At 39.2% G+C, this 12863-nt stretch overlaps 1 protein-coding gene across 4 annotated transcripts in view; it reads right to left on the bottom strand.

The window, feature by feature from the left end:
* insc (INSC spindle orientation adaptor protein) overlaps positions 1-12863 on the bottom strand; it is a 134615-nt gene that overhangs the window by 78389 nt on the left and 43363 nt on the right. For all 4 annotated transcript variants that reach the window (XM_084397389.1, XM_084397391.1, XM_084397390.1 and 1 more), the window contains exon 2: positions 7460-7548. In XM_084397389.1, coding sequence (XP_084253515.1) covers positions 7460-7515 — 56 coding nt within the window. In that variant the 5' untranslated portion in view covers positions 7516-7548. The remainder of the gene's footprint in view (positions 1-7459; positions 7549-12863) is intronic.

The following is a 12863-nucleotide window of genomic DNA, read 5'->3' as shown; positions in this document are numbered from 1 at the left end:
GCTGAAGGACACACACACCACATCAGGGCATTACAAACCTGCTGACGGACACACACACCACATCAGGCATTACACACCTGCTGACGGACACACACACCACATCAGGGCATTACACACCTGCTGACGGACACACACACCACATCAGGGCATTACACACCTGCTGACGGACACACACACCACATCAGGCATTACACACCTGCTGACGGACACACACACCACATCAGGGCATTACACACCTGCTGACGGACACACACACCACATCAGGGCATTACACACCTGCTGAAGGACACACACACCACATCAGGGCATTACACACCTGCTGACGGACACACACACCACATCAGGGCATTACACACCTGCTGACGGACACACACACCACATCAGGGCATTACACACCTGCTGACGGACACACACACCACATCAGGGCATTACACACCTGCTGAAGGACACACACACCACATCAATGAAATAAATGTATGAAATAAATACCTAGGATTATGTTTATTTTCTTCTAATAGGGTTGAAAAATAAGCAGATCTAGCAGCTTTTAAAGCCTCTCTGTATGCAATCGAGCTCTTCCATGAAATGTGAAATACCTCTAGTTTTGTTTTCTTCCAGTTGCGCTCCATCTCTCTGGCTGCTCTCTTAAGGGCCTGAGTGTGCTCGTTGTATCACGGCGTTGGACTATTTTCATTAATCTTCTTTAAGCGCAATGGAGCAACTGTGTCTAAAGTGCTGGAAAAAAGAGGGACTTTTTAAACTATCTGGGTTCTTCTAAGCTATCTGGGATGCTGAGAAGATGAAACTGATTAGGAAGATTATTAATAAAGCAATCTTTAGTGGCAGAAGTGATAGGTCTAACATATTTGTAACACGGAGTCTCAAACTGTGCTCAAACTTGCCAAGATACGAAGGTCCACAATCAGAAGTTACAGATGGGCCCGTCAGTGGAGTCGGGACGCCTCGAGAGATACCTCAGAGATACCCTAGCAGACTCTATGCACATTTCCTCCGGAGTCTTTGGAGATATACTAGGTTTAGGCATCCCAGACTCATCGGAAACTGCAAAATGTCATTACGTTGCTACTTTCGAGGCACTTCTGAAAAGTGTGTATGGCAACAATTAATGCTCTATCGCTTTTGAAAATAACGTACCACCTGCACTAAACCTAACTGATAACTGAGATAAAACACACATGCTGAAGTAACCGTGCTACTTGATCTGCTTCTACAAGTCTTTAAGCTCTTTTCTGGTGTTTCAGAGACTCAAACTCCAGCGCTTCACATCACGAGTGCAGAGAGAGTTTACTACAGCAGAAATACACACTTATGGGATGCAAACCTCAAAATCTCATCGTTTACAGGTCATAACACAGTAAGGAAATGCGTGAAAATAAGTCTTTATTAATTGTGTGAAAAGGAATAAAAGTCGTTGGTGTTTAATTTCAGCTGGAAAGGCAGTGATTGGTATGTTTGCGGAGTTTCGTAATGAGCCCGAGTAGCGTTTAGGAAGCCCTACTATTTACACACACACTGATCTGGGCTGAAGAACTTCTTGACTAGAGGAATCTGGCTAAATGATGTACATGTATATTTTAATCAGTGTACTCACATGCATTATTGACAGACACCAGTAGCTGTAAGTACCGAAAGACCAGTTAAATGAAGCATAGGGGACACAGCAGCCCATGGTAATGATCACCTCTCAATAAGAGCAGAAACCCCAGATATCTGGGCCACTACACCCCTGATTGTGCTTCATTAGGAGCTGAGGTCAGCGCAGAGGTCAGAGGTCAGAGGTCAGAGGTCAGCGCAGGCTGAGGTTACTGGGATAAACTTACAGATAGTCATTAAAAATAACAGTACAGAAAAAAAAGTGCAGTAAATTTGAGCGTTTGGGGGGGAAAGCTACTAGCACTTAAATATTACAGATATACAAATACTATAGTAAAATACTCAACAGTATAGTAGGATTAACGATGAAACAAAAGATTACTGCACATAAAGGCAGAGCCCATATTAACATTACAGACAAGCTAATGCTTTTATTCTTTCTCAATATTGGGGTCTAATGAATAAATTAATGAATGAATGGCTTTATTTAACCCTAACCCGAACATAAAAGAAAACAACAATAATAATAATAATAATGCAATAAAAGCTAATGAAAAAAACCCAACAAAACAAAGCAAAACAATATTAACTTATACATGTCCCAAAAGGAGTAGGAAGAAGCATAAGCTTTAAATGATGGAGTTGTTCTGTTGAATGTTCAGCGATGATGATCACACACACACTTCTCCTACACTACGGTACTGTGGTGTAATGAGAGTCACGGCTCAGAGCGAGAGGAACAGGAACACATCATCGACACACACATTTCTCCGGCACTGTGTGTACAAGCCGAAACTGAAGAGCTAAAGCGGTGTGTGTTTACATCGATAGCAGAGACATGTTTGTGTTCTGAGAGAAAGTCGGCAGATTTTCACATGTGACGTCTATACGTTCATGCTACGCTAATTAAAACAATGAAGTTGAATAAATCTATTATGTGTCATTATTTTATACTCCAAATTGTTATTGTTTCTGTAAAGAAATGTGTAAAAATGACTCTTACATTATTACAGTGTATTACAGCAGGCCATTTTCAACAAAGTATCAAAACAATTTCTGCGAGAAAGGCCTCTTGTGAACGGATCGTCAGGATAATGGGTTTATCTGAATGAATGTGGAGGAAAAGCTGCTCTCCAGCACAAATATTTACATTTGCAGCCATCGACGGGTCAGAAAGCCCTGCGTACAGTCAGTCATTATCAGAGTAAACACACACACACACACTCAGTGGTGAAGCCTCCAGATAATCAGAGTAAACACACACACACACACACACTCTCTCAGTGGTGAAGCCTTCAGATAATCGGAGTAAACACAGTCTGATGCTGATATCATCTGCTGAGTTCAGGAAAGGTCCTCGCGAAACCTTCGATAATCACAGATGATTGTGATTCTGCACGCCGTCTTTGACGTCATATAGTTTAAAGCGGGGGTTTTAAACACGGCTTTTATTTGTGTCTTCCTCCCGCAGGCGTTGGGACACGGCTCTCTGTGAAGATGTGCATTGTGGAAAAACAACACAAATACATTGAGTTGAACATTTCTGTAATTTTTATCTCAAGCATGATGTCAGAGTACACCTACAGCCTCCACATCCCGGCCCATTAAAGCCTGCGCTCTGCCCAACACACATCAATTATTCAGCTGATCTTGACACACAGCGCGTCTGCATTCACCATTTGAAATAGAATAAAAATGGCATTTTCTTCTCAGAGACGATGCATATGCAGGAACGCCTGAATCTTCATGTCAAGTTCTTCAGTCGTGGTCAAACGGAAGATGCGTCAGGACGAGCTGTCAGAAGAAGCTCCTGGATTATTCATGAAGTTATTCTGGCGTCTCCGGCATTAACATGTTGACATGATCATATTCTGAGGTTTCTGGCCTGTTTTTGAGTGACATCACAGATGAAATGGAGTCTGTTGTTCTATCGCAGGTAAGTGTGTGTGTGTGTGTGTGTGTGTGTGTGAACAGATGGAGGATCCAGTGGAGCTCAGACAAGCACCTGTGTGAACTGTTGGCGTGTGCAATGATAATTGTTCATCGGGGGAGGAGGCAAACATGAGTGAGCAGCACAACACACACACACACACACACACACACACACACACACACACACTCCTCCACCTGCTGTCTGCTGGAGCGACCAGCTGCAAAACACAAGGGCTTCGCTTCATTCACACACACATCAGTATATATTAATATCTACATGCCTGAATGTTCACTCATGATAATGATGCTTCTGGTGCTTGGGCTCCTCTTAGCATATCCAGAACTAAACATAAAACCCTAATGACTGAAGATGCAGGACAGCGTTCCAGCAATATATTTAAGGAAGAATTTAGGGAAATTAAATGGATTTCTATCATTTATTCACTCATTATACCATGGTCTGGGTGAATACTCGATTCTGATTGGCTGCAGGGTGTCCATTAAAAAGTGATAGAAGACACCTAGTAAATAAACCGTCAGGTGTAACCAGGGAAACCAAGTTATTGTTTGTAAAAACTTTAGATTTTGATTGTAAAACTAATTAAAATATAAACTAATGTTTTAAAAATGTGTTATTTGGCAAGTGACCATGGTATAAGCGGGTTAATGCCCTTCGAGGTGTCCATTGTCAGGTATGCGTCAGACGGTTCACGCCTCGCCGTCGTCCATTAATACCTGACAATGGACACCTCGTCGGGCATTAACCCTTACATAGCCTACGGGAGCGAATTCAGTGCACAATCATAGCGCAATAAAAAGTACATAATAAATAAATGCAGCTGAATATTCTATGGTTGGTTGTGATATTTGACTTTGGTGATTGTTTATTATTGTTTATTGCTCATATTATCTGCTGGCTTCAGCCGATGCTTCTCTATCAGTGTGTGTTCTCAAAGAACCGATCACAGCAAAACACTTCAGCTAAATCAACTGAGATATGAACAGACACGGTACTTTAATAGATGTGATAACAGAAACGTTTGTGTGGATAAAACTGCGTTTACATATCTGAAATTCTCCCAGGTTTATTGGGATTTAGTATAAACTGACCCAGAGAGAGCCATTGTCATGAATGGATATGAAACAGCTTTGAGACAGTCTTTTCAAACACACAGTATCATTATTTCTGTCTTACAATGTCTCAGATTATCACAGAAGTACTGGGATTAAAGTTTATAGCTAGGATATAAACACTGATGTTTACGGTAGCGATCAAAATAGAGTAAATCACCTTTTGAAAGTAACTTGATGTATCAAATAAAGATTGTGTCAATTACATCGTTACACCAGTAGGTGGAGACAAGAGACCGTAATAAAATTGATTCGCTCAAAAACACTTAATAGTGCAATAAAAAAAACAAGAGAAGCAACAGACATTTTGTCAGAACCTCTAGTAAATTACGCTATTTTGATTAGTTATCTATTCAGAATCATGGGAGAATTGTGATCTCTGTTTTAAACAAAACAATTCTCCATATCCAGAATCGTGCAGCTCATTGAGTGAAGTAACCCGCATTCAACACATCCAAGTGAGTCAACCTTAAAGTTATGAAACGACGAGAAAACATTTTGTGCTCAAAATAAAACAAAATCTCTTCTCTTCCGTGTGAGTCTCCTGCGCAGTTTACGCTTCCTGGTTCTCCATAAGAACGCCGGCTCACTATTGGCCGACGCTGGTCACATGAGCACCACGACACGCGTGTGATGCTGACGCAGGAGCTGGCCAATTCTGAGCCGCGGAAGAGAAGAAATTGTTGAATAAATTTGTTATTTTGGGGGGTTTTGCGCACAAAAAGTATCCTCATCGCTTCATAACATTAAGGTTGAACCACTGGAGTCAAACGGACTATTTTAACGATGTCTTTACTACCTTTCTGGGCCTTGAGGGTTGCAATGACGTTGCAGTCTATGGCTGGTTCAAAAAGCTCTCGGATTTCATCATAAATGTCTTCATTTATGTTCTGAAGATGAACGAAGGTCTTATGGGTTTGGAATGACCTGAGGGAGAGTAATTATTGATAGAATATTCATTTTTTTGGTGAACTAACCCTTTAAGATTGGCCCCGCCTCAAACTTTATTGAAAAAGGGCACTCAAAGCAATCAATTAATCGGTAACACTTTACAATAAGGTTCATTAGTGAATATTAGTTAAAGCTGAAGTCCGTAGTTTTTCCTCTTTGTCTCCATCTCTGTTAGAAATCTGCAATTGCAGTTATTCACGGAATTGAACGTGCGGCTGTCAGTCGCCGCCGGTGTGGATCCTGGCGTTCGCAATCACAGATTCTACTTTTTGGAAGAATGACCAACATAAGAATTTTCACCAGAAGATGTCATCTGAACAAGTAAGTAAGTAAGTAAATATCACGACAAACCGTGCAAATTATACTTTGTTCTCAAATTGTTAATGTTAACAACCATTGCGTGACTACATTTAATGCCCTTACGATATTTTTCCTGGTTTCCTATGGGCCGGTTGCAGTCTCTTTTTTTGTAGCCACTCTGAAGTCCGAAGTCTTTTGCTATAAAGCTATAAAGAGCTATAGAGATTGGTAAATTGGTTAGCATTTGACCGAGTGAAATAAGTATTTGATCCGTCATCACCTGCCTTCGTCACTCATTTGTTGTCACGGACACTGATCACATTCAGCTGTGCACTCATCAGTCACCATCATTAACACCTGTATATATGTTCAGTTCTGTTTCAGTCCAGTGTCCGGTATTGTCTATGCTCAGTGTGTGCTGCTATCCGTTTGCCTTCCTGTAGGATGGGTTGTATGAAGAGTTCAGATGCAAAAGCCTCTAAATGCCATCTGAAATTTTCTCCTAGAATGATCATTTTTATGAAGCTTGTATATTTAAGTTAGCTATAGGTGACACACCTGAATGAATGGCTCATTAAGTATGCAGGGACGTAGTCTCACCAGGTGTGAACTACTAAATATGCATGATGCTGTTGGAGCGTTTACGCCCCATCCGCATATTGGCTTTCCAAACTAAAAGTGTTTCACAAAACTAAAATCAATGTATCGTTTTATGTGAATGATTAGGCAGGATGATTTTCACATCATTTTGAAGAAAAAACTCTAGGCGACGAGTCAAAAGTCTTATTGCCACATATTTAGTATGTGTTTTGTGGCCTTATTTCAGAAACTTTAATTTTTAGTTTTTTCGATAACCATGCATAAACATTATTCTCTCAAAAATGAAAACATGTACATACATGTGGCTCACATATTATGGAAGTCCTGTTTGTGCTATATAGAGTGAATTTACACCTTTGCCATTGATATGTTTATAAGCAACTGAAAAAAGCACAAATGTCAGGGCATGTCAGAACATCTCAAGGACCCCAAAAACACCTTAGACCCCAGAGGGTTAACACCTGTATATATGTTCAGTTCTGTTTCAGTCCAGTGTCCGGTACTGTCTATGTTCGGTGTGTGCTGCTATCCGTTTGCCTTGAATATATATCAACTAAAGATCCGTTCAGCATTATATGCTATCCTTAATTAAGCTTTTTGTCACTGTAAACCATCTGTCAAAATCATTTGTAGATTTTATAAAAAGTGCTTGATCATATGAATTTAAAGTTTAATGGCATTTTTAAGCATTTTAATTTACATTAAATAATGATCTGCTAAATATTATGTAATGTTTGATAAGTTCATTAAACACATTATCTCATGTGTCTAACTATGTGAATATATACCAATGACCAATGATCAGTTAAGCATTATGTAATGTTAGTTAATGATTTATTAATGAAAGTTATAATAAAGTGTTATGCTTATTTTCTTTTCATTTCTAAATGAGAACGATATTTGGGTTGATAAAGGCATGAATGTCACTTACATCTTTCCAGAGATTGAGGAGTAGCTGCTCTGCCTGGAAGTCTGCGGCGTAGCCATTCTCACGGTGTCCTCCTCACTTCAACACAACACCTACAAACACACAATCACATCATAAAGAGCTCACAAATCTTCAACACAACACCTACAAACACACAATCACATCATAAAGAGCTCACAAATCTTCAACACAACACCTACAAACACAACAATCACATCATAAAGAGCTCACAAATCTTCAACACAACACCTACAAACACACAATCACATCATAAAGAGCTCACAAATCTTCAACACAACACCTACAAACACAACAATCACATCATAAAGAGCTCACAAATCTTCAACACAACACCTACACACACAACAATCACATCATAAAGAGCTCACAAAACTTCAACACAACACCTACAAACACACAATCACCATCATAAAGAGCTCACAAAACTTCAACACAACACCTACACACACAACAATCACATCATAAAGAGCTCACAAAGCTTCAACACAACACCTACACACACAACAATCACATCATAAAGAGCTCACAAAGCTTCAACACAACACCTACACACACAACAATCACATCATAAAGAGCTCACAAAGCTTCAACACAACACCTACACACACAACAATCACATCATAAAGAGCTCACAAAACTTCAACACAACAATCACATCATAAAGAGCTCACAAAACTTCAACACAACACCTACAAACACACAATCACCATCATAAAGAGCTCACAAAACTTCAACACAACACCTACAAACACAACAATCACCATCATAAAGAGCTCACACAACTTCAACACAACACCTACAAACACAACAATCACCATCATAAAGAGCTCACAAAGCTTCAACACAACACCTACACACACAACAATCACATCATAAAGAGCTCACAAAACTTCAACACAACAATCACATCATAAAGAGCTCACAAAACTTCAACACAACACCTACAAACACACAATCACCATCATAAAGAGCTCACAAAACTTCAACACAACACCTACAAACACAACAATCACCATCATAAAGAGCTCACACAACTTCAACACAACACCTACAAACACAACAATCACCATCATAAAGAGCTCACAAAGCTTCAACACAACACCTACACACACAACAATCACATCATAAAGAGCTCACAAACTTCAACACAACACCTACACACACAACAATCACATCATAAAGAGCTCACAAAGCTTCAACACAACACCTACACACACAACAATCACATCATAAAGAGCTCACAAAGCTTCAACACAACACCTACACACACAACAATCACATCATAAAGAGCTCACAAAGCTTCAACACAACACCTACACACACAACAATCACATCATAAAGAGCTCACAAAACTTCAACACAACAATCACATCATAAAGAGCTCACAAAACTTCAACACAACACCTACAAACACACAATCACCATCATAAAGAGCTCACAAAACTTCAACACAACACCTACAAACACACAATCACCATCATAAAGAGCTCACAAAACTTCAACACAACACCTACAAACACACAATCACCATCATAAAGAGCTCACAAAACTTCAACACAACACCTACACACACAACAATCACATCATAAAGAGCTCACAAAGCTTCAACACAACACCTACACACACAACAATCACATCATAAAGAGCTCACAAAGCTTCAACACAACACCTACACACACAACAATCACATCATAAAGAGCTCACAAAGCTTCAACACAACACCTACACACACAACAATCACATCATAAAGAGCTCACAAAACTTCAACACAACAATCACATCATAAAGAGCTCACAAAACTTCAACACAACACCTACAAACACACAATCACCATCATAAAGAGCTCACAAAACTTCAACACAACACCTACAAACACAACAATCACCATCATAAAGAGCTCACACAACTTCAACACAACACCTACAAACACAACAATCACCATCATAAAGAGCTCACAAAGCTTCAACACAACACCTACAAACACAACAATCACCATCATAAAGAGCACACAAAGCTTCAACACAACACCTACACACACAACAATCACATCATAAAGAGCTCACAAAGCTTCAACACAACACCTACACACACAACAATCACATCATAAAGAGCTCACAAAACTTCAACACAACAATCACATCATAAAGAGCTCACAAAACTTCAACACAACACCTACAAACACACAATCACCATCATAAAGAGCTCACAAAACTTCAACACAACACCTACAAACACAACAATCACCATCATAAAGAGCTCACACAACTTCAACACAACACCTACAAACACAACAATCACCATCATAAAGAGCTCACAAAGCTTCAACACAACACCTACACACACAACAATCACATCATAAAGAGCTCACAAACTTCAACACAACACCTACACACACAACAATCACATCATAAAGAGCTCACAAAGCTTCAACACAACACCTACACACACAACAATCACATCATAAAGAGCTCACAAAGCTTCAACACAACACCTACACACACAACAATCACATCATAAAGAGCTCACAAAGCTTCAACACAACACCTACACACACAACAATCACATCATAAAGAGCTCACAAAACTTCAACACAACAATCACATCATAAAGAGCTCACAAAACTTCAACACAACACCTACAAACACACAATCACCATCATAAAGAGCTCACAAAACTTCAACACAACACCTACAAACACAACAATCACCATCATAAAGAGCTCACAAAACTTCAACACAACACCTACAAACACAATAATCACCATCATAAAGAGCTCACAAAGCTTCAACACAACACCTACACACACAACAATCACATCATAAAGAGCTCACAAAGCTTCAACACAACACCTACACACACAACAATCACATCATAAAGAGCTCACAAAGCTTCAACACAACACCTACACACACAACAATCACATCATAAAGAGCTCACAAAGCTTCAACACAACACCTACACACACAACAATCACATCATAAAGAGCTCACAAAACTTCAACACAACACCTACAAACACAACAATCACCATCATAAAGAGCTCACAAAGCTTCAACACAACACCTACAAACACAACAATCACCATCATAAAGAGCTCACAAAGCTTCAACACAACACCTACAAACACAACAATCACATTATAAAGAGCTCACAAAACTTCAACACAACAATCACATCATAAAGAGCTCACAAAACTTCAACACAACACCTACAAACACACAATCACCATCATAAAGAGCTCACAAAGCTTCAACACAACACCTACACACACAACAATCACATCATAAAGAGCTCACAAAGCTTCAACACAACACCTACACACACAACAATCACATCATAAAGAGCTCACAAAACTTCAACACAACAATCACATCATAAAGAGCTCACAAAACTTCAACACAACACCTACAAACAAACAATCACCATCATAAAGAGCTCACAAAACTTCAACACAACACCTACAAACACAACAATCACCATCATAAAGAGCTCACAAAACTTCAACACAACACCTACACACACAACAATCACATCATAAAGAGCTCACAAAGCTTCAACACAACACCTACACACACAACAATCACATCATAAAGAACTCACAAAGCTTCAACACAACACCTACACACACAACAATCATATCATAGAGCTCACAAAACTTCAACACAACACCTACAAACAAACAATCACCATCATAAAGAGCTCACAAAACATCAACACAACACCTACAAACAAACAATCACCATCATAAAGAGCTCACAAAACTTCAACACAACACCTACAAACAAACAATCACCATCATAAAGAGCTCACAAAACTTCAACACAACACCTACAAACACAACAATCACCATCATAAAGAGCTCACAAAACTTCAACACAACAATCACATCATAAAGAGCTCACAAAACTTCAACACAACACCTACAAACACACAATCACCATCATAAAGAGCTCACAAAGCTTCAACACAACACATACAAACACAACAATCACCATCATAAAGAGCTCACAAAGCTTCAACACAACACCTACACACACAACAATCACCATCATAAAGAGCTCACACAACTTCAACACAACACCTACAAACACAACAATCACCATCATAAAGAGCTCACAAAGCTTCAACACAACACCTACACACACAACAATCACCATCATAAAGAGCTCACAAAACTTCAACACAACACCTACACACACAACAATCACATCATAAAGAGCTCACAAAGCTTCAACACAACACCTACACACACAACAATCACATCATAAAGAGCTCACAAAGCTTCAACACAACACCTACAAACACAACAATCGCATCATAAAGAGCTCACAAAACTTCAACACAACACCTACAAACACAACAATCACATCATAAAGAGCTCACAAATCTTCAACACAACACCTACAAACACAACAATCGCATCATAAAGAGCTCACAAAACTTCAACACAACACCTACAAACACAACAATCACATCATAAAGAGCTCACAAAACTTCAACACAACACCTACACACACAACAATCACCATCATAAAGAGCTCACAAAACTTCAACACAACACCTACACACACAACAATCACATCATAAAGAGCTCACAAAGCTTCAACACAACACCTACACACACAACAATCACCATCATAAAGAGCTCACAAAACTTCAACACAACACCTACACACACAACAATCACATCATAAAGAACTCACAAAGCTTCAACACAACACCTACACACACAACAATCATATCATAGAGCTCACAAAACTTCAACACAACACCTACAAACAAACAATCACCATCATAAAGAGCTCACAAAACATCAACACAACACCTACAAACAAACAATCACCATCATAAAGAGCTCACAAAACTTCAACACAACACCTACAAACAAACAATCACCATCATAAAGAGCTCACAAAACTTCAACACAACACCTACAAACACAACAATCACCATCATAAAGAGCTCACAAAACTTCAACACAACAATCACATCATAAAGAGCTCACAAAACTTCAACACAACACCTACAAACACACAATCACCATCATAAAGAGCTCACAAAGCTTCAACACAACACCTACAAACACAACAATCACCATCATAAAGAGCTCACAAATCTTCAACACAACACCTACAAACACAACAATCACATCATAAAGAGCTCACAAATCTTCAACACAACACCTACAAACACACAATCACCATCATAAAGAGCTCACAAAGCTTCAACACAACACATACAAACACAACAATCACCATCATAAAGAGCTCACAAAGCTTCAACACAACACCTACACACACAACAATCACCATCATAAAGAGCTCACACAACTTCAACACAACACCTACAAACACAACAATCACCATCATAAAGAGCTCACAAAGCTT

The sequence above is a fragment of the Rutilus rutilus genome (genome assembly GCF_951802725.1).
Source record: "Rutilus rutilus genome assembly, chromosome: 23".
Lineage (NCBI taxonomy): Eukaryota > Metazoa > Chordata > Actinopteri > Cypriniformes > Leuciscidae > Rutilus > Rutilus rutilus.
This window is presented reverse-complemented; position numbering and strand designations above follow the sequence as displayed.